Source organism: Desmodus rotundus, chromosome 5 (assembly GCF_022682495.2).
Source record: "Desmodus rotundus isolate HL8 chromosome 5, HLdesRot8A.1, whole genome shotgun sequence".
Classification (NCBI taxonomy): Eukaryota; Metazoa; Chordata; class Mammalia; order Chiroptera; family Phyllostomidae; genus Desmodus; species Desmodus rotundus.
The window spans coordinates 101,171,058-101,194,128 of NC_071391.1; the positions used below are offsets into that span (position 1 = coordinate 101,171,058).

The following is a 23,071-nucleotide window of genomic DNA, read 5'->3' on the forward strand; positions in this document are numbered from 1 at the left end:
TGTCCCCTCCTTGGGTCCCCGGCAGAGCAGGAGCTATTGCCATGGGCTCAGTGGCTGGCCTACCTCATGAGCCCAGGTGCCTGGACAGCTTCAGCTTTGTCTGCGCAAGAGACCAAGGAGAGAACAGAGTCCCTTTCCTGTCTCACAGTTATGAAACATACTTGGGAGAGAATCAAACTCCATGCTAATTTAATAGTTATTAATAATTGATAACACCCATTCTTCAAGGATTATTTGCACAGTGCTTGGAGGCTTGAGAATTAATGATAACAAAATTTTAGCATTATGATAAAACTGGGTTAAGAGTTTTTTTGCCTCTGTTTTAAATGTTTCTGTATATAAAATATTCATTTTTTAAGTTATAAACTAATAAACAAAGATATTCCCTATAGGCTCCCATGTGTACAAAAGCTAATGTGATAATGTAAATCAAGAAATAGTGATAAAAATGATAATAAAATGATCACTGGGTACACAATGACTAAATTATTAGAGTAACAACTCAACATGAAGAATATAAACAGGGCAGGAAGGCAAAGGGGCTGAATCTGTTATGACATGCAGGTTTAGCCTTTATCTGTTCATTGGGCAGCTATGATTTGACAAATGCTAGGTTAGTCTGATCAAAAGCAGGGAGATGTGTTCCACATGTGGTCCTCACTCACCCTCCTACCCTTTTTTCTCTTTTAAAATGATTCCATGAATGCCAGAATTTAAAAAGGTAAAATGCTTTAGTTCTTAGGACTGTCCAGCCTTTCCCACTTCAAACCTCTGATGACAGTGGATGCTGTTGTCTCCCCGCTCTCCAGTCTGGTTGATCATTCTATCTACCCAGTCTTTTAATATTGGTGTCCTTCAGGGTTTGTCCTAGAGCTTCTACCCTGCTCTGTCTACACCCCTTTCCTAGGTGGTTTTACCATTCTCATAGCCTTAAAAAATGTCAGTGCTGACAACTCCCAATTTGTATCTTAAGCCAGGATCCTTCTTGGAGCTCCAGACTCACAGGACTATCTATCTCATTGACATCTCCACTTCAAGAAGTTCATCCCCTCCCTTCACTGCTTCTCCTTCTATGTCAGTCAATGACAATACAGGCACTCACTTGCTCAAGAAAAAAAAAAACACAAGAGAAATCCTTGATTCCTCCCTTTCCCTTACTCCCTATATCCATTCATCAGAGAACTCTTTTAGTTCTACCTTCAAAATGCATCTGGAGTCTGTCTACTTCCACCCATCTTCTCCCCACCACACTGATCCAGTCACCATCATCTCTGAATGACGTTTGTACAATAGCTTCCCCATGGGTCTCCCCACTGTCACTATGCCCACCCAAGCAGCAGCTAGAGTGATTTATAAGCAGAAATTAGATCATGCATGCCACTTCCACCCTAGTCTGCATAAAAACCCTTCAGTGGGTTTCTGTCACACTTAGAATAATACCCAAGCTTCTTACTGTACCCCAACGCCCTGACTGAGCATGCACCACCCACATCTCCAGCTCCATCTTGAACTACCTCCCCTCTCTCAACACATTCTTCCTAGCCTGGCCTCTAATGTTCCCCTAGGGCTTCACTACCTTCAGTGAAATCTCAGGATCAGTGGCCTCACCATCGTCTGGAGGCTGTTAAAAATCTCAAGACCCACCCCAGATCTACTGAAACAGAATCAGGATTTCTGTAAGATCCCCAGAATGAAGTGTCTCCTGGATGTCTGGAGGTGGGGCTAAAGGTTCCAATCCCTAACTGAAGATTCATTTCTCTGGCAGCTAGTCCCCATCCTCCAGAAATTTCCTGGAGAATGAACTCAGGTGTAGTGGAAAGAGGCTGATTGTGAATAAGAAAAGATGCTCCTCTCACCTTAAACAAGAAATCACCAGGGTCGTAGGAGCTCTTGTGCCAGGAACCAGGACAAAGACCACTGCTTTCAGTTACATTTTTACTTTTCCAAGACCCATGTTATAGTGTTTACATTTCATTTTGTAAATGAACTAGGTCTTTGGTACTCGGCCAGGAGTTGATCCTAAAAATTACAAACTAGAACATGGTATTTACAATGTTTTAATTATGTAAATATTAATCACTACAGAACCAAGTCATGTGACTAGAAAATAAATACCATCCTCTGATACTAAATGCATCTCTCCACAGAGAATGTCCTAAGCATCAAAGCCATGTGGATTGTTTTTTTCTTATACTCCAGCAAATACTCAAAATCGTATCACATTTTAAATTGCAGTCTTATCCTGGAAATCCTCTAATTAACCTTTAAGAATACTTGTTCTCAGCTCCTTTTTCAGGTTAACCTGTTCTTGTTTCATGGGAGCAAATCCTCACACAGAGCTCTGAGACATCCCTTTCTTGAATTCTCTCTCCTCCCCCTGGGAACTATTCTTGAGTTACTCATCTCTGTTCTTCTCTTTGAAGCGGTTGGTTTTCCTCAAGGCTATCTTGGTTGTCCATTTGTTTTTATGGATGAAAACCAGACTGGTTTGGGGAGTGGCTGTGGGTTCCTCTGCATTTGTGTAGCCCCTTTCTCCCCCAAATCCCATTTGAAAATAGGAAGACCAAGTCCATGGATGGGAAGATCATCCAATAGGCTCAATTTTAGAGTGTATGGCAGGAAACAGGTAGCTACTACCTCCCATCCTCCAAATAAGTTGGACTTTCCTCTGGGATGGGGAACAAACATCCACACTGGGGCCTCACCCAACTCCCTCAAAGCCCCACCTTGCCATTTCATTGGAGGGCAGCTATCCTGGTTTAAGATAATATTCGGAGTTGGCACTGTAAGGTAGCTGCCCAATGGGGCACAGTTTTTCAGATGCCTTTGTTTGACCAGCCTAATTTCTCTTTCCACTGGTATGTTTTGTACCTGTAAATTCTGCACTTAGAGCTTTTGGGGGGCCAAGACGAGGGCTCTGTTTCCAGGGCTATTTTCTCTTTTGCATCTTCTGAGCTGTGGCTTACTCTGCTATAGAAACTCAGCAGTGTCATCACGTCTACTTTCTGGCTTCCAGTATTATGTCACTATCTGATCTGCTGCTGTTCTCAGGACTATAAAATGGAGTAACTATGGGCAGGAGGCATGGTGAATGTCAATGTCAGTCTTTCCTCTTATACTCCTTTTGTTTTTAAATCATCAGCTGGCAACCCAGAAAACAGGAAGCTTTGGGAACATTTGCCCACTAGTTGAAATACACAAGGTAGATTTACCTTTGTAAAAAACCTAAACCAAATAATTCATACGGTATGGAAAATCTTGGTTTCATATCAACAATTGTTTATATATTTCCATTGTTTGAATATAAGGAACAGTAATTCTAAAAAAAGAGATTTGCTAATTTGTAAAACTCTCCAAAACAGAATTTTAACCTGAATTTACTCTTCCCCAAAGAAAAGGTCATTGGCCCCAGTTCTTCATATTTTAGGGGTATTTGAAAAGAATATTACTAATCCATTAAGCAGAATTGTTTTCTCCTTCCCTGTATATTGATATTATGCATCATTTTATCAGCTTGGAGAGTTAAAAGTGGGGGGTCAACAGCCAAAGCCTCACTACATAAGGAATGAGTTGCACCACCCCTGGGGGAGTTTGAGCTCACATACTAGCTCAATTGAGTCTGACCTTGATGTTCTCAGCAAAGGCTCTAGAAATGCTCTTTAAGCCTTAGGTAGCATTTGGCGATTGGGGGAGTATTTTCTGAGCTAGGTCTGTCAGCTTAGAAGAAAGGTCCTTTTAGCACCTCAATCCTGGTAAAGAGTTCCCTTGAAGGTTCTGAAGGGGTTAATCCCTTGAGCTTCTGAGACAGAGAGAGCTCCGTTCTAGGGATTGAACAGGATGCACAGAAATATAAGATGTGAGTCATTGCTTCCAGGAACTTAACGTTCTCAACAAAGAACCATCCAGAGCAGCCAGCACCAATGAAAGCATCTTTAAATTAATTGGCTCCTTTCTAAATCCAAAAGACAAATTAAATAAATGAATTGTATGAAGCTAGTTGATTTGTAGTTCACATTTCTTCTGGAAAGACTCGACTATACATTTATTACTGCATTTCTGAGCCACATGATTTAGTGCTGAAGCCTTTTTGGGTCTTTTGATAACTGCCTTGATGACCGAGGCCTTGGAAGGTACGCAAATGCGTTTTCCACAATATTTACTTATGCCCTCTGTATAAAAAAAATGTAAACGTGTTGCCAAGAATGTTACTGAAAATTGGTAAGAGACAAAAGGCATTTTATTCTTTTTTCTTTTTTTCTATAATGTACCACGTAAATATCATCTGCAAATTGTAACCACTCAGCTTGCAATTTAAAAAACTTAATTAAATTAATTATTTTAATTCTGACCCAAGGACATGTTGTTTATTGATTTTAGAGAGAGGGAGAGAGAGAGAGAAACAGAGAAACAGAGAAACATCAGTGTGAGCTCTGGCTGGTGTGGCTCAGTGGACTGAGTGCCAGCCTGAGAACCAAAGGGTCGCTGGTTGGATTCCCAGTCACGGCACATGCCTGGGTTGCGGGCCAAGTCTGCAGTTGGGGGTTCTCGAGAAACAACCACACACTGATGTTTCTCTCCCTCTCTTTCTCCCTTCCTTCCCCTCTCTCTAAAAATTAATAAATAAAATCTTAAGAAGAAAAGAAACATCAATGTGAGAGAGAAACAGTGATCAGTTACCTCCTGTACTCACCCCAAAGAGGAATTGAACCCACAACCTAGGTATATGCCCTAACTAGGGATTGAACCCACAACTTTTTGGTGTACGTACAGGACAATGTTCCAACCGACTGAGCCACCCAGCCAGGGCTCAGTTTGCACTTTTATAACAGTGTTGGATCATGGGCTGAAAAGCAGCTCATGGGGTTGAACAGGGATGTGCCAGGCTAGACTTTGTTTTGAAAATGCCAAAACATGTAAATGTTCCTTCATTTGCATTTTGTAATAGTGTAAAGTGAAAACTATCTGACCTTAATTTCAGACATCGTGAGGGAAAAAAACACCATGACCAACCATGATAGCTAATTTTCTGTGTCAACTTGATTGGACCACCTGATGCCTAAATAGCTGGTTAAACATTATCTCTGGGTGTGTCTCTATGGGTGTTTTGAGGAGAGATTAGCATTTAAATCAGTAGACTAAGTGAAGCAGATGATCCTCCCCAGTGTGGGCATCATGTAATTTGTTTAGGGTCCGAGTAGAACAAAAAGGCAGAGGAAGTGCTGGATTTGCTCCCTCTGCCTGACTGCCCATCTGGAACACTGGTCTTCTCCTGCCCTTGGCACTCCTGGTTCTCAGGCCTTCAGGCTCAGGCCTCAGACTGGAATCTACACCATCGCCCTTCAGCTCTCAAGCCTTCAAACTTCAACAGCATTCCTGGGATTTCTAGCTTGTACACAGCCAGTAATTGGACTTTCCGCCATTATCCCAAGAGTCAATACCTTGTAATAAATCTCTTTATGTGTGTCCTATTGGTCATGTTTCTCTAGGGGACCCTGACTAATATACCACCTAACAATGATTTCTAATTTGTATTGCAAGAACAATAACTGTCTCGGCTGTCCTCACACATTTTATTCTGGAATGGCACTGGGAAATGGTTGTCCAGAGTGATAATTCACCAGCTATCACTCCCCCACTTCAGAACAGGTTGGTGAAATATGGTAGATAGGAAAGTCAGTCACTGAGGGGTAAAGACACCCATGGGTAAAATGTGGGGGTGGGGCTGTGAGGATAGGGGAATCTGCGGAGCATGTTACTATGACTTCCACTTTAAACCAGAGGCAGTAATAAGGAAGGCTATGTACCTTGGAATTGCCTCTGGTTTTCAGCCAACCCTGAGAAAGGTGAATACTCACCTGTACTTGTGCAAGGTCTGCCTCTAGTTCAGAAGGCGGGCTCTGAAGGAAGAGGGAATCAAGACTGTGCCCCCTATCACCACACACATGCACACAGCTAACTGTTGTTCTCTGAGATTATACCTCAAGGCCTCTGAAGAGACCCCAATCTGTAAAACACAGGTGGTCAAAGGCTTTCTCATGACACGCTGTAGGAGTCTTCTGCCTTCATTATAGTAAAACCACAGCCCCATATGGCTGCTCCGAGAGCCAGCCTCATGGCAAAGCAGACTTCCTGATGGCTTCCTCCAGCTAATTCCAGGTGACTGCCCATGTGGGCCTGGGGTCAGGCAGGAGGGCATGCAGTGTTCCTGGACCTCCTCCTGCTGCCCAAGGCCATACTCATCCCAGGGTACTATGCAGACACCTTGACACTGAGTGAGGAATCCAGTTTAATAAAGAACAGGTACAGATATTTCCTATTTGATTTGAATACCTGATATCTGGTTCTTGGAACTGAAGTTCTATTCTGTTGGCCACCTAGCAGAGCTCCAAATAGTAAATCTGAAATGAAGGACCATTCTTTCCTGTCCTTACTGTTGCAACTCCCCTGAGGGATCCTTGAATTACCCCAGGAAGCCTCATGCCTACTGTGATTCCAAAGGGTAGTCTTGGCTTCTTGCCAGAGCACTGACAATCCAAAAGCTGCAACACAGGCATAAGGAGGCAGATCAGCACCTTGTTGTAGGTAACTGAGCTATAAATGGAGGTACGTGTAAAAATAACAATAAATTAGAGCTTACACTCCAGAGAAAATGCGTTTGAGAGCAGCAAGTGAAAGGTGGACGGTGGCAGCTGTGTATTTACCCAAGGTGTGTCTGGGGAAAGTTTCCTGGAGTGATCAAGCTTTTGAGACTTGATTGAAATGTGGCCAGAAAAGGGGAGGCTGACACTGAAGGGGCAAATAGGCATGTGATCCTGGCATTCCCGATGCTGCCCTGGGCCCACGTTTCACTGCATCCAGGAGGGACTGCCCAGACTCCAGTGACCAGATGCTCCCACCAGCACCACTGGGATCTGTATTCCCTGGGGCTGACTCACAAGCCTCAGAAAGGTCATTCTGTAACTGAACCCAGGTCCAGCTGCCTGCCTCTACGAAAGCCAATACCTGAGAGGCAGGTGCTGAAGTAAAGGAAAGTGGTTTATTTGCAGATGCCAGCCACCCAGAAGATGAAGGACTCATGTCACAAAGCCATTCTTCACCTCTCAGTGGAGGCAGAGGTTTTTATAAAGAGGGAGAGGGGAAGAGAACAAAGACATCAAGGGAGGGGGTTGCAAATTTCTTTGCGTGCAGCTGAGCACAGTCCATTCCAATAAGACAAATGATGGTCCGGGTGCATCATCCTGGTTAGTCCTCCTGACTTCACATCATCCTGGTTCCACAGTTGAATGTCAGCAAATCTCCCAGAGCTGGGATGCTTGAAGGTTGGGGTCTGTATCTTTTGAAACTAGTTCCTAGGATTCTTATATAGACATGTTTACCAACAGGCTACATATTAGTCAGAGTCAGCACTTACAGAAACAATGTCAAAAAAATGGTGAGGTGGGTTATAATTTCCCACCACTGTAATTTTCCACTGTAACAATTCCACACCATTTTCTATTTTTTTCTTCATAAAAATTTTGCACATTTATTGTTAAGTTTATCTTTAGGTGTTTTATTTTTTTCAATTTTTAAATTATTTTATTGTTGTTCAATTACAGTTGTCTGCATTTTCTCTCCACCCCTCTACCTCACCCCAGTCAAGCCCACCTCCCTCCCCTGCTTCCACCCTCCCCCTTGGTTTTGTCCATGTGTCCTTTATAGTAGTTCCTGACAACTCTTCTCCCCACTATCCCTTGCCACCTCCCCTCTGGCTGTTGTTAGATTGTTCTTAACTTCAATGTCTCTGGTTATATTTTGTTTGCTTTTTTCTTCTGTTGATTATGTTCCAGTTAAAGGTAAGATCATATGGTATTTGTCCCTCACCGCCTGGCTTATTTCACTTAGCATAATGCTCTCCAGTTCCATCCATGCTGTCACAAAGGGTAGGAGCTCCTTCTTTCTTTCTGCTGCGTAGAATTCCATTGTGTAAATGTACCACAGTTTTTTGATCCACTCATTTGCTGATGGGCACTTAGGTTGCTCCCAGTACTTGGCTATTGTAAATTGTGCTGCTATGGACATTGGGGTGCATAGGTTCTTTTGGATTGGTGTTTCAGAGCTCTTAGGGTATAATCCCAGCAGTAGAATTGCTCGGTCAAAAGGCAGCTCCATTTTTAGTTTTCTGAGGAAATTCCATACTGTTTTCCACAGTGGCTGCACCAGTCTGCATTCCCACCAACAATGTACTAGGGTTCCCTTTTCTCCGCATCCTCTCCAACATTTGTTTGTGGATTTGTTTATGTTGGGCACTCTGACTGGTGTGAGATGGTACCTCATTGTGGTTTTAATTTGCATCTCTCTGATGGCTAGTGATGCTGAGCATCTTTTCATATGTCTCTGGGTCCTCTGTATATCTTCCTTAGAGAAGTGTCTGTTCAAGTCCTTTGCCCATTTTTTAATTGGGTTGTTTGTCTTCCTGGAATGGAGTCGTGTGAGTTCTTTATATATTTTGGAGATCAGACCCTTGTCTGAGGTATCGTTGGCAGATATGTTTTCCCATACTGTTGGTTCTCTTTTCATTTTAATGCTGTTTTCTTTAGCCATGCAGAAGCTTTTTATTTTGATGAGGTCCCACTTGTTTATTCTTTATGACCCTTGCTTTAGGGGACATGTCTGTGAAGATGTTGCTGCATGGAATGTCTGAGATTTTCCTGCCAATGTTTTCCTCTAGAACTTTTATGGTGTTACAGCTTATATTTAAGTCTTTTATCCACCTTGAATTTATTTTTGTGTATGGTGTAAGTTGGTGATTGAGTTTAATTTTTTTGCATGTAGCTGTCCAGATCTCCCAACACCATTTGTTGAAAAGGCTATTTTTGCTCCATTTTATGCTCCTGCCTCTTTTGTCAAATATTAGTTGACTATAAAGATGTGGGTTTATTTCTGGGTTCTCTGTTGTGTTCCATTGGTCTATGTGCCTGTTTTTATGCCAGTACCAGGCTGTTTTGATTACAGTGGCCTTGAAATACAGTTTGATATCAGGTATTGTGATCCCTCCTGCTTTGTTCTTCTTTCTCAAAATTGCTGCAGCTATTCGGGGTCATTTATTGTTTCATATAAATTTCTGAAATGTTTGTTCTATATCTCTGAAATATGTCATTGGTACTTTAATAGGATTGCATTGAATCTACAAATCACTTTGGGTAGTATGGCCACTTTGATGATGTTAATTCTTCCAATCCATGAGCATGGCACATGCTTCCATTTGTTTGTGTCTTCCTTAATTTCTTTCCTCAGTGTTGTGTAGTTTTCTGAGTACAGATCTTTTACCTCCTTGGTTAGGTTTATTCCTAGGTACCTCATTTTTCTTGTTGCCATATCAAATGGGATTTTTTTCCTGATTTCTGTTTCTGATGTTTCATTGTTGGTGTACAAGAATGCCTTTGATTTCTGAGTATTGACTTTGTATCCAGCAGTTTTATCAAGTTCTTTATTAGGTGGAATAGTTTTTTGGTGGAGTCTATAGGATTTTCCATGTACACTATCATGTCATCTGCAAACAATGACAGTATCGTTTCCTCCTTTCCAATTTGGATGCCCTTTATTTCTTTTTCTTGTCTGATTGCTGTGGCTAGGAGTTCCAATACTATGTTGAATAGGAGTGGTGAGAGAGGGCATCCTTGTCTTGTTCCTGATCTTAGTGGGAAAGCTCTAAGTTTTTGTCCATTGAGTATGATGTTGACTGTAGGTATCTCATATATAGCCTTTATTATGTTGAGGCATGCTTCCTCTATTCTCACTTTGCTGAGTGTTTTGATCATAAATGGGTGCTGTACCTTATCAACTGGTTTTCTGCATCTATTGATATGATCATGTGGCCTTTGTATTTGCTTTTGTTTATATGGTGTATTATTTTTATTGACTTGCGAATATTGTACCATCCTTGCATCCTTGGGATGAATCCTATTTGGTCATGGTGTATGATCTTTTAAATGTATTGCTGGATGCGGTTTGCCAATATTTTTTTTTGAGGATTTTAGCATCTATGTTCATCAGTGATATTGGCCTGAAGTTTTCTTTCTTTGTTATGTCTTTATCTGGTTTTGGGATTAGGATGATGTTGGCTTCACCAAATGAGTTTGGGAGTCTCTCATCTTCTTGAATTTTTTGAAATAATCTTTGGAGGATGGGGGTTAGCTCTCCCTTAAATGCTCTGTAGAATTCTCCTGTGAAACCATCTGCTCCAGCCCTTTTGTGTGTTGGAAGCTTTTTGATTACTGTTTCAATTTCATCAGGTGTTATTGGTCTGTCCAGGCTTTCTGCTTCTTCTTCATTGAGTTTTGGAAGGTTATATTTTTCCAGAAATTTGTCCATTTCATCTAGGTTTTCACATTTCTTGGCATATAGTTCTTCATAGTAATTTCTTACAATTCTTCATATTTCAGTAGTATCAGTTGTAGTCTCTCCTGTTTCATTTCTGATTGTGTTTATTTCACCCTCTCTCTTTTTTTCTTGATGAGCCTGCTTAAGGGCTTGTTGATTTTGTTTATCTTTTCAAAGAACCAACTCCTGGATTCATTGATCCTTACAATTTTGCTTTTAGACTTTATGTCATTTAATTCTGCTCTGATCTTGGTTATTTCCTTCCTTGTACTTGCTCTGGGTTGTATTTGTTGTTGTTCCTCGAGTTCTGTAGGTGTAGGGTTGGGTTGTTTATTTGAAATATTTCTATTCTTTTTAGGTAGGCCTGTATCACTATGAACTTCCCTCTTGGGACTGCCTTTGCTGTGTCCCATAGGTTTTGAATTGTTGTGAATTCATTTTCATTTGTTTCCAGAAACTTTTTTGATTTCTTCCCTAATCTCATTCTTGATCCATTCATTGTTTAATAGCATGCTATTCAATCTCCATGTTCTTGAGTGTTTGGGGGTTTTTTCCTTGAGGTTTGTTTCTAGTTTCAGTCCCTTGTGGTCAGAGAAAATGCTTGATATGATTTCAATTTTCTTGAACTTGTTGAGGCTTGTTTTGTGTCCTATCATGTGATCTATCTTTGAAAATGTTCCATGTGCATTTGAAAAGAATGTGTATTTTGCTTATTTGGGATGAAAGGGTCTGTATATATCAGTTAAGTCCATTTCATCTAGGGCATTGTTCAATGCCACAATATCTTTGTTGATATTTTGTTTGGAAGATCTGTCCATCTTTGACAGTGGGGTGTTAAAATCTCCTACTATAATTGTGTTGCTGTCAATATCTTTCTTGAAGTCCTACAAGACTTTTTTATGTATTTGGGTGCTCCTATGTTGGGTACATATATATTTACAATGTTTATGTCTTCTTGGTGGATTCTTCCTTTGCATATTATTAAGTGACCTTCTGGGTCTCTCTTTATGGCCCTTTTTTTTGAAGTCTATTTTGTCTGATATGAGTACTGCTACCCCTGCTTTTTTCCCCTGTCCATTTGCTTGGAAAATTTCTTTCGAGCCCTTCACTTTCTGTCTGTGTAGTTCTTTTGTCCTGAGGTGGGTCTCTTGTAGGCAGCATATGTGTGGGTCATGCTTTCTTCTCCATTCAGCTGTTCTATGTCTTTTGATTGGAGCATTAATCCATTTACATTTAAGGTTATTATTGATAGGTACTTATTCATTGCTGGGTTTTTTTTGTACCTGTGTTCCCCCCCCCCCTTTTCCTTTCTTTCCTTAAAGCAGTCCATTTAGCATCTCTTGCAGAGATGGTTTGGTGGAGGTATATTCTTTTAGACTTCTTTTGTCTGGGAAACTCCTTATTTGGCCTTCTATCTTGATCGAGAGCCTTGCTGGGTAAAGTAGTCTTGGTTGCAGGTCTCTCGTTCTCATTACTTGGAATATTTTTTGCCATTCTCTTCTGGCTTGGAGCGTTTCCATTGAGAAGTCAGCTGCTAACCTTATTGGGGCTCCCTTGTATGTTACTTCCTGTTTCTCCCTTGCTGCCTTTAAGATTCTCTCTTTGTCTTGGTATTTTGCCATTTAATTATGATGTGTCTTGCAGTGGGTCTCTTTGGGTTCCTCTTGATTGGGACTCTCTGTGTTTCCTGTATTTGTGTGACTTTTTCTCTCTTCAAATTAGGGAAATTTTCCATCATTACTTTTTCAATCAGGTTTTCTATCCCTTGCTCTTCCTCTTTTCCTTCTGGTATCCCTATTATACAGATATTATTACGTTTCATGTTGTCCTGCATTTCCCTCAACCCCTCTTCATTCTTTCTGAGCCTCTTTTACTTTTCTTGCTCATTGTGGGTGTTTTTTCTGCCTTATCCTCCAGTTCGCTGATCTGATCCTCTGCTTCATTGAGCCTGCTTTTGATTCCTTCTACTGGGTTCTTCAGTTCAGAAATTGTATTCTTAATTTCCTCTTGACCCTTGTTGACAGTTTCTATTTCCTTTTTCATGTTGATATAATTTACAGGGAGTTCATTGTAGTTTCCCTGTAGTTTTTAGTGAGGTCATTAAGCTTCCTTATAACCAATTCTTTGAACTCAGTATCTGATAGTTGACTTGCCTCTTTTTCATTTATCATTGTTTCTGAGACTTCCTCCTTTCCTTTCATTTGGAGGTTGTTTCTTTGTTTTCCCATTGTTTGTGAGACTCTTCCTGCTAGCCTCTGCTTCTTAAGTTGCCCTGTTCTGACCCCCTGGGTTTATGGTGTAAACTTCTGTGGTAGAGTACCTGTGAGATTCAGTGGGACAGTCTCCTTGATCTCCTGAGCTTACTGATCTTGGGCTGTGGTTTATGTTAGCTCTGTGTATGTCTTTAGTTTTTGGTTGTTGTTGGGTGTTTCCCACCAGCTGGTTATCTGAGGGTCAGTCTGTCTACCACCTCTTGTTTTCTGTTGTGCAGGTGTGGGCAGGTTGTGTTGGAGCTGGTTATTCTGTGTGTACAAGGTTTTGAGGCTTTTCTCTTGCTCTTGTTCAGTTGTTTGTTCTGAGTAATTTCTCCACTATTTAGTTGTATTTCCAGATATGTCCTGGGTTGAGTTAGTGTGACTTCCACTCCCTCCTTCACCTTCTTCTGTTCTTATCTGTTGGTGGTTCCTTTGTTGGTGGGTTTCCTCTTCCAGGAGGTATCCTGGTGTTCACAGCTTCTACCTACTCTTTTTTGTGATAGGTTGTAGTGGGAAGATAAAATGGTTTAAGACAGCAGGAGTGTATTCTATGATATTTAAAGCACCAGCCCTTAGAGAAGAGATAGGAGATCCTTTGGATATGTATAGTGTTAGCTGTGATAATTCACCCACCTAGGCACTTTTTAGAAAGGGTGGAAAGAAGATAAGACTCTTGCTGCAGGGGGGAAGGATTGTGAATTGGATCTAGAAAGCTGTGAGCTTGTGGGATGTCAGGTTATGAGGTAAAGTAAGAGTAAAGGGTAGAAAATAGGTGTAATAATGTGTGAGAGAATAGAGTTAACCACACCAGTAATAAAGTTCAGGAAACAGTGAAGTGGGCTGAGATCTGGGAGGGGTTCTTGTAGTATTTACAAATGTATGGAACAGCTATTATTTACAATAATAATGGGGCAACAATTATATGACAGAATCTATGTGATCTGGATAACTAGAATAGGGAGTGTAGGTCCTAAAGTAGTGTGCCAATGGAACACAAGTGAAGTGAAAGACAGTTAATTAACAATACACGATGAAAGATAGAACAAGGGGAAACCAGTCAAACAATGCAAATTAACCAGTCAAGTGAAGAAGACTAAACATAGAGAAGAGAAATACAAAAATACTAATAAAATGAGTGATGTAAGAATAATGAAAAAAATAATAATACAAATATACAATAACTTGCAAGTTTTCCGGAGTAGCAAAGTGAAATTTGTTTCACTGTCTTAGCTGTTGGGATGCCCCCTCTTTGGGTCCAACTCTGGTCTTTTCACAGTTCCAGGTTTTATTGTCTCACTTGTGGGGATTAAAAAAAAAAAAAGACAGAAGGAAGAAGAGATACAAAGGGAGAGAAAGAAGGAGTAGAACAAGAAAGAAGGAAAGAGAAGAAGGTGTTAAAAGAAAGGAAAAAAAAATAATAAAGAATCACTTAAAAAAAAAAAAAGTTTCCTGCTGGCTTCAAACTGGCCAAGCCAGTTTTGCTGGTCTATTTGGCTGCAGCAGACTCAGGGGGTTTAGTTTAGCTCTTCTCCATTCCAACCAGCACAGGCAGCCTCCGGCCCAGCTCTCCAGCGGCCCCCAGACCCACAGGTTCAGGCACTCACCCTCCTTGGAGCTATGGGTGCATGCGGGTGGGGGGGGGGGGCTTCCATGATGTGCACTCTCCCTGGTGTCTGTGGTCTCAGGTCCCTCCGAGGTGCGCACTCTCCCCGGTGCTTTGGATTTGGGCTCGATGCCCCACCACACCTCCGCGGGAGCACCGGGAGGCTGGGTGGAGTGGAGACTGGAGCTGTTGTTTCAGGAGATTTCCCCAAACTGCCCCCGAGGGTCTTTTTCTTTTTGAGAAAATCCTCCTGCTCAATCCTGCCACTCCATACAAAGAAAGGCCTGTCCTCTCACACAGCCCACCTCTCCAGCTAGACCGGGGACTGTCCGGGTCAGGGCCCCACATGGCCCAACTCTCAACTCTCCCCAGCTGGTGTCCACAGTCTCCATGTGTTTACCACTTCATCCTTATTCCCCTCCCTGCAACTTCAAGCAACCAGGTCTCTCTCGGTGCTGCTCAAGCCTTGTTTGGCAGGGGAGGGAGCCATTAACCTGACTCTCCCAGGAGTCCTGCGGCACGCCCTGTGGGCACAGGCCTGGGGCTGCAGCCACCCTGGTCCCCTTTTTGTCCTGAAGCAATCCCCTTACCGTCTGTTTTCTCAGTGTCCTCTATACTTTTTGGTCTCCTATCTTCATAAACGCTGGGGTACTGTTGGCTATTTGCTTTGTTCCTCAGTGGATAGGCTAGGTGTTTCATGTGGGGGAAATGGACTCCACTCCCACCTATCTCGCACCATCTTGAGCTCTCCTCCACACTATCTTCTTTTGACAAATATTTACTGACCATCCATCCTGACCCAGGGAGGGTGGGGATGCCATGCCTGTGACGCCTGCACTGAGTGAGACCCATCCCTGAGAAGGAGTGAGCTGAGGGGGAGGGAACACTGTGTCAGAGAATATGCAGGAGTTAAGAGTTTATTCTAAAATCCATGAAAAATCATTGAAAAGTTTTTGTTTGAATTTCTGTGACATTACTCTCATCCATATGCTAACAATTCCCAGCTTTATGTCTCCATTCCAGACCTCAGTTCTGAACTCCATATGCCTGCTCAGCATCTTCAGAAGTCTATTAGGTACCTTCTTCACATGCAAATCTCTTCAGCCTGTCATAGTCCCCGTGCTACTGTGATATAAGAAATATGTATTTGGTCTTTGTCCTGGCTTCTGGATAAGGATGGGGAGAAGTGTAGGGTGATAAGGAAAAATAGGATCCCCATATCATGGTGGGGAGGATCAAGAGGAATGGTGTCCTGTTTAACGGAAAAGGAAACAGCAAAATTATAAAGGTAAACAAAAGAAAAACTATAATGTTTATAAAAGACAAGTCTTGGGGAGTAGTGGAGAAAAGAGGTAATGTGAGTCAGGTAATTTTTTCATATTTCATAGGGGGACTCAGTAGATGCCATGTAAAATTAATAAACCAAACAAACACATTATCTAGAATTTGTAAGTACCCCGAAATACAAAAAGCTGTTAAATGTGATTACTCTAGAGAGAGTGACTGTTTCTGAGAGGGCAAGGCTTTGATTTTTCATTTCATATTATTCTATAGCTCAGAAGTCAGCAAGTTATGGCCCATAGGCTGGCTGCTTGTTTTTGTAAATAAAGTTTTATTGGAACACATTCACACTCATTTGAACAAAAAGCACTCCTCAACTGTATGCCCACTAAAATATAAACCCACTAAAATATAAAGACACTAAACCCACTTCAAATATAAAGACATACATGGGTTAAAAGTGAAAGGATGGAGAAATATATAACATGCAATCATTAAGTGAAAGAAAGGTGGAGTAGCTATATTAATTTTAAAGTAAACTCCAGAACAAGGAAGATTATTAGGGATGAAGAGGGACATTCCATAGTGGTAAAGGGGTCAAATCTCCAAGGAGACATAATTCTACATGCTAATCCTAACAACAGAGCTTCAAAATATACAAGGCAAAAACAAATAGATCTGAAAGGATACATAGGCAATCCACTATTAGAGGTGAAGAGTTCAATGTCCTCTTTCAGTAAATGATAGAACAAGTAGGCACAAAATTGTAAGGATATAAATGACTCAAACAACACTATCAACCAATTTCATTTAGGTGATACTCACAAAACATCCCACCCAGCACTTCCTGAGTGCACAGGGAACACTGACCAAGAACAGCCACCAAGAACATCCACCTTGATCCCGGCCACTAAATGCTAATGTAAAGGCTGCGTTCCACATATCAGGTAGATTTGGTCTGAGACACACCAGAGAAGAGCAGGGTTGGGTAATATGAAAAAGGTATTATATAACTGATTCTTTTTCCTACTTCCTCCTTTCCTTCCCTGCCTGCCCTTCCACTCCCACTTAGAACCTTTGGGCTGGGCTCTGACAAGCGGGAAATGGAGAGTGAGTTGTATATGACTGAAATGATGTTTTCTTATAGACTGGTACTGACGACTCATGAGGGGTACAGAAACGAAGTTATCAGGAAGTGGGGAGAGAGGATGAAAAACTGGGGATTGTTCTCTTTTCCTTAGTAAACAATAACCTGCTAGAAGTATTAAAGCTTTTGCTCAAGACAATAAGCTTATATTCTTTGTGGCTCACCACAAAGGCCCAAGAGGCCACCTCTCCCCGGCCAGAATAGAGAGACAGTCTCAATTCAAAATATAGACCACCCAGACCTGCGTATTAGTTTGCTCAGGCTGTCAAAACAAAGCACCGTGGACTAGATGGCTTAAACAACAGAAATCCATTTTCTCATACTCTGGAGAACAGAAGTTCAGGGTCAAGATATCAGTACAGTTGGTTTCTTCTCATGCCTCTCTCTTTGGCTTGTAGATGGTCATCATCTCCTTTTGTTACCACATGGTCTTCTTTGTGTGTATCTGTGCCCCAATCTCTTATTAAGACACAGCCATAAGATTAGGGCCCACCCAAATGATCTCATTTAACTTAATCACCTCTTTAAAGGCCCTCTCTCCAAATATAGTCACATTTTGAGGTCCTGGGGATTAGGACTTCAACATATGGGTATGGGGGGGGACACAGGCCTATAACATCCTGGTAGCCCAGCACCCAGCTGGACAAGATCCTAAATAGAAGAGAGCTCTGGAAACCTGCTACAGCCAGTGCAGAGGTGACCAGTGGATGCGCAGAACCACAGCCTGTAAGGGCAGGAGCTTCTGGAACTTCAAGGTTCCCAGGTAACCTAGGATATATCTGGCTCCAGCCACTGCTAGGGAAGTCAGCTCCTAACTTGTCCATAACTAATTCAGTGCCCAGCCCCACATCCGTTACAAACATTTCTCTCTCTTGCAGCATTTCAGCACCACCAGGGCACCGAGGACAGGGCCGTTTGAGACTGGGGCTCTGCAGGGCTGCCCTACGCTCAGCGAGATAGTGGGCGTCCACACTCTGCCTCCTGCTCTGGCCCCATGGAGCCTGGGCAGCACCCCTGCCTAGGGGCCATGATAGATGAGGTGGCAGGGGTAGGTAACAGTGAAAACAAATCTGATCACTTCCCTCCTTACCCTCCCTTGGGAAGAAAGAAGGGGCACCTGAATTTAAAGGCTTCAGCTTCTGAAAGATTGGGTTCATTTTGTCTAAAGGACTCCCTAGTGGTTTGCCCCTCCTTTTCTCTGTCTCAGTAACAACTTTGCATTTTCCTAAATTTAATACCAAAATTCTTATTCCTATGGGGAAATATTTCAGGGGCAACTTGTTCTTTATTGGGTAGTGGGCTAATGTTGAATCACTGTTTTTCTGCAAATGTAACAGCAGAGGTGTGCAAGTCTGGAGGCCTCTGGCCTCTGTAAACGCTTCAGGTGCAGTTAGGAGAGGTTAATCAGCAAACTAGAGTGTGCCCCAACACCCAGCCTGATTGTTGTTGTTGTTTTTGTTGTTGTTGTTGTTAATAATCTGGGCACCACAAACATAGCTCTTCTTTACTCCCATGCTAATGATGATTTCCCTATGGAAAGAGCAGGAAGGAAGCTAGACAGCTCACATAAAGCAAATGTCAGCTGCTGCCTGAGCACCTGTGCTATTACCCAGAACGCATGTGTTCAGCCTGCACTATTTCTTCTGTTTGGTCCTAAGAGGCCTATTCACTAGAGATTATTTTCACCTACCAGGGAATAAATAAATATTTCCCTCTATGAGGGAGTTCAGTAGAGCTGACCAGAGGTTCAGGGGTGGGGCTAGGGAAGCAGATCTGCATCCCTCCCCTATCACAAACAACTTACAGAGGGGGGCTGGGAAGGCCCATCTGCTGACTGGCTGCTTCTGCCTGGCTTCCTTCTCCTGGTAATAAAAAGTTTTCAAAGCACTCTGAACAACCACAGTCTGCATAAAAGCCCATTTGGATCATTTTCTGGATGGTTACTTCTTGGTTATAATTAGAATTCAGAACAATATAATATAACTACACTACAAAATGGATGTAAAAGGCACTGCTTTGTAGATCTAGAGTAGTTCTGGAATCGGCCACCCAGCGCAAACTCCTTTCCAGGGCCAAGATCTGTCCTGCATCCCACAGGCTTGCTCCACAGCTTGCTCACCATTGAGTGTCAGGGAGCTCACCTAACCAGCATCCTGTCCCAGGCTCCTTGCCCTCCCTTGAGGAGTTATGCTGCGTAATTCCAACAGGTAAAACATGTCTCTGTCCTTCTCTGGAACTTTCATTTCTGGTCCTGGTTTGTTCCCTGTGGAGTTTTATAGAATAAGTCAATTCTCTTCTCTTTCTTTAAACACCTGAAGGAACCTCTGCTGCCTCCCCTTGGCCTTTCTGACCTGAGTATCTCCTTTCTCTGAAATCTCTTCCACAGGACACTGCCTTGTTAACTTGGCTGCCTCCCTGGACCCTCTCTAGAAAGTTAGAACTTTGTGGGTGAGATGCCTATCACTTGTGCTCTCAGTCCATCACCCAGAACCCAGTGACAGGGTCCTATGTGTAGGCAGGTGTGCGATGGGCGGGAGGGGTGCAGCTAGAGATGGGGTCGCTGGTTGGACATCTGCTTCCAGAAACAATGCCACACTACATGAGGCGATTACAGGTCTTTGGCGTACACCCCTAGCTATCTCTGCCATACAGCCTTGGGCAGACTGCGGTTTCGGAAGTGTCTGACATACTGTGCGTATGGTAAAATGTGAATGTAAAAACAAGTGAGGTCTTTTCACTTTAGGACCCAGGAAAAGAACACAAAACTGCCATATTAGGTACCTGTAGCTAAGTAACAAATTACTACAAAACTTAGTGGCTTAAATGCTAACACACATTTGTTACCTAATAATTTCAGTGGGTCAGGATTTAGGAGCAGCTTAGCCTGGCAGGGCAGTCTGGCCTGCGGTCTCTCATGAGGTCACAGTCAGTATGTCAGCTGGGCTACACTCATCCGAGGCTTGACTGGGGATGGACTCAGACAATTCTAAGTGGCTCATTCACATGGCTGGCAAATTGGTGCTGGTGATTGACAGGAGGTGCCTATTAGTCTGCTCCTGCTGCCATAACAAAGTACCACCAGAATGGGGAACTCAGACAACAGACATGTATTGTCTCACAGTTCTGAAGGCTGGAAGTCTGAGATCAAGGTGTTGGCAGGGTTGATTTCTTCTGAGGCCTCTCTCCTTGGCTTGTATGTGGCTATCTTCTGCTCATGTTGTCACATGGTCTTCCCTTTGTGTGTATCTGTGTCAAATTTCTTCTCATAAGAACATCAGTCATACTGGGTTAAGGTCTACCCTCATGATCTTGTTTAATTACCTCTTTAAAGGTCCTGTCTCCAAATCCTGGGGAGTTAGGACTGCAACATACGATTTATGCGTGGTAGTGGGGGGACACAATTTAACTCATAACTGGAGGTCTCAGTTCTTTCCACCCGGGCGTCTCCCTACGCCACTATAACATCCTCGAGACATGGTGACTGACTTCTCTCAGAGAGGACAGTCCCAAAGAGTGCAGGGTAAGGCAGCAACCTCTTTCATCAACGCACTTCAGAAGTCACACAAGTCACCTCTGCTACATTCTGGAATTAGAAGTGAACGTTAAGTCTGTCTCACACTCACAAAAGGCAAATTAGGCTCCACTTTTTGAAGGGAAGACTGTCCAAAAATTGTGGCATATTTTAAAACCACTGCAGCTGCCATACAAATATTTCCCTATTATTTCTCTTATGATCCAATACAGAGATTGCTGCCTTTCAATTTTTTTCTTCCTCAATCTTCCACTTAAAACTGATGCAAATCTAGGACCCATCTCACTGAGCACATTGCAGGGGCACCTGTATTAGCTCAGTGTTTCTCTGCTTCTTGACGATTTCCCTCCTGTGAAGGAGATGAGTGTTGTCTCCTCAGTGTAGATGAGGAAGCCTTATTATCCTCAAATTGGCAGCCTTGCTTGAGCTAGAGACAGTCCCTGTAGTTTTAGGGAGAAATGGTTTGGGATAATAATAGCCAGCATGAATTGTTTTTCAAGTTAAATCTTTTCATGTCTAAGCTTTTGGAGCAAGACTAGATGGATGGGGTACTTGTTCAGAGTACATGCACCATGGCATTCGGTATTGATGCTAAGACAGCGCAATTAATAAATCAATTTGGTTGGGGAAAGAACTATCCCAAGACATTTTCAATAAAGGTAGACCTGGTTAAATTGTGTAGTTCTAACAGCTAGAAAAATAATTAGTCATGAAGATGAAAAATGCAATAAAAGTACCAGAACTTAGCGTATGTAACATCATATGTGAGGTCTTACTGGTTCCGATGGCTAAATGTCCTTGGTCATATACATGTTCCCATGGGGATTAGCTTGTTAAAAGGAACAAATTGGAAATGTTTTTTTTTTTTTTTTTTAAATAGAGGTGTTATATAACAGAGACATGATTCTAAGATCCCAAAATATATGCTCTTCCTCTGCTGGCTTGTCCACATTCTACATTCATGGGTCATCTTGGCTATGCAGTGAAAACCTAGTTTTAATGGAAATATGCAGGTTAGATCAATTAGATGTTAAAGAATTGTAACAATTTGGGAAATTTCATATTTTTCATGTTACACCAAATAGATGAGAAGAGAAAAAAACCTATATTAGCTTCTGATTTCTAAAAAATAAACACCACAATTTTATTGGGGGGGGAGTCTAAGAAAAACACAAACTCCAAAATCAACCCAATCGAGATTTTAAATGAGATACATATTAAGCGAAACTCCACTTTTCATTAACTAGTGCTGGAGGACATTCTCTAAATGTGAGTAGAAATAACTTTTACACATATGAGAGAAGCATATTGGAAACCTTTTATTGAACAGGCAATGTATTGTGCAATGGTTTAGGACACAGATGCCTGGTGGAAAAGTTTAAAAATTATTTTTGGAAACAGTCTATGAATTGATGTGCCCTGCTGTGTCCTTTCTGCGCCTTCGTAGAGTGACTATCTTCAGAAAAACTGACTTTTACAGCTGCTTTTGGAAAAGGCAGCCCTGTTGACCATAAACGTCACACCCAAGAGTGAACATGAGCAGAGGAGGCAGGATCCACAAGCAAGACAAAGACCAGAGACACAGCTGGATCTCAGGTGGAGGAGCAGACACACGTTCTCCTGGTCCTGGTTATGCATCCATGTTTCGTTTCCTTTTTCCTCCTAGTTGGGGCCCCTTTGATCAAGGGGTTCTGAAAGACTCGCATTCATACCTTTGGGCACAGGGCCTTGTTCCTGGCCCTTTTCAATGGTGTTCTTGTTTTCGGGCACTGCTGGCCCGGCCTGTGGCTGTGTGTCTGTCTTCCTTGTTTGCTTGGTTCGTTCTTCCAGAGCCTTGCCCTCTCATAACCTGATGATAAAAATCACTCTTAAGTTTCAGTTTGTTTGCCTTTAGTGGCACTTTTTCGCTAAGTGACCCGTCAAGGTGGTGGACATCAGCACATTGTCAACCTATTTTATAATTTGGGGCATATCACTCCAAGCTTGAGATTTCTTTCTGGCAAGTTCCATCCAGGAGGGCTGATCTGCACTGGCATAACTTGCTCTCTTCAGCTGGTGTAATTCCTTCTCAGTCATTACTGCCGACTGAGCTGCTGGTAAGGTGACAAAACAAACAGAAACATAGCAACGAGTTTAAATTTTCACTTAAGCTTCTTGAATTTCTTTAAAATACTCATCAAGGTCTTAACTGTGGTCTCAAATGTAACATCCTTAATGTGTAAAAATTTAAAGAAGATTTAGAATAACTTATGTGATAAGAAGACTGACAGGCAGGCTGAAGTGCAGTGAGGAGAAACTTCCAGAATAAAACTGCAGAACTCTGGGGACTGGCTGTACAAGTATGAATTTTCTTAACACCACTGAGGTGCACCCTTAAAAGTGGTTAGGATGGTAAGTTTTGTTATGTGCATTTTGCCATAATTAAAAACAAATTTAAACATTACTGATAAATGCAATAACAAAGATGAATCTAGAAACATGCTCAGTGAAAGAAGCCAGATACAAAAGGACACATATTTCATGATTCCATTTATAAGAAATGTCTAAGAAAGGTAACTATAGAGAGACAGAAAGTAGATTCGTGGCTGCCTAGAGCTGGGGTGGGGAATGGTGAATGACAAAGGCACACACGCCTTTCGAGCCCTTGCTTTTTAGGGCTCTAAAACTGGATTGTGACGGTTGTACAGCTCAGTAAGTATATACTCATTGCCCATCAATACCCACTGAACTGTACACCTAAAACACGTGAGTTTCATAGCATGGAAATGATAACTAGAAGCTGTTTTAACAAATCAATGTGTCAAGTAATTTAGAAAAAAACCAAACCAAACCAAACCTGCAAGACCCACCCCAGAAACATATTTCAGAGTGTTTGGGACTATTTGCAGGTT

At 42.1% G+C, this 23,071-nt stretch overlaps 1 protein-coding gene across 5 annotated transcripts in view; it reads right to left on the bottom strand.

Annotated features, from left to right (window-relative positions):
* Window positions 1-21,484: 21,484 nt before the first annotated feature.
* Window positions 21,485-23,071, bottom strand: part of CRACDL (CRACD like) — a 120,834-nt gene continuing 119,247 nt past the window's right edge. For 4 of the 5 annotated variants that reach the window (XM_053925445.2, XM_053925443.1, XM_045204773.2 and 1 more), the window contains one exon: window positions 21,485-22,273. In XM_053925445.2, coding sequence (XP_053781420.1) covers window positions 22,131-22,273 — 143 coding nt within the window. In that variant the 3' untranslated portion in view covers window positions 21,485-22,130. The remainder of the gene's footprint in view (window positions 22,274-23,071) is intronic. The other variant, XM_053925446.1, reaches the window with a different exon arrangement.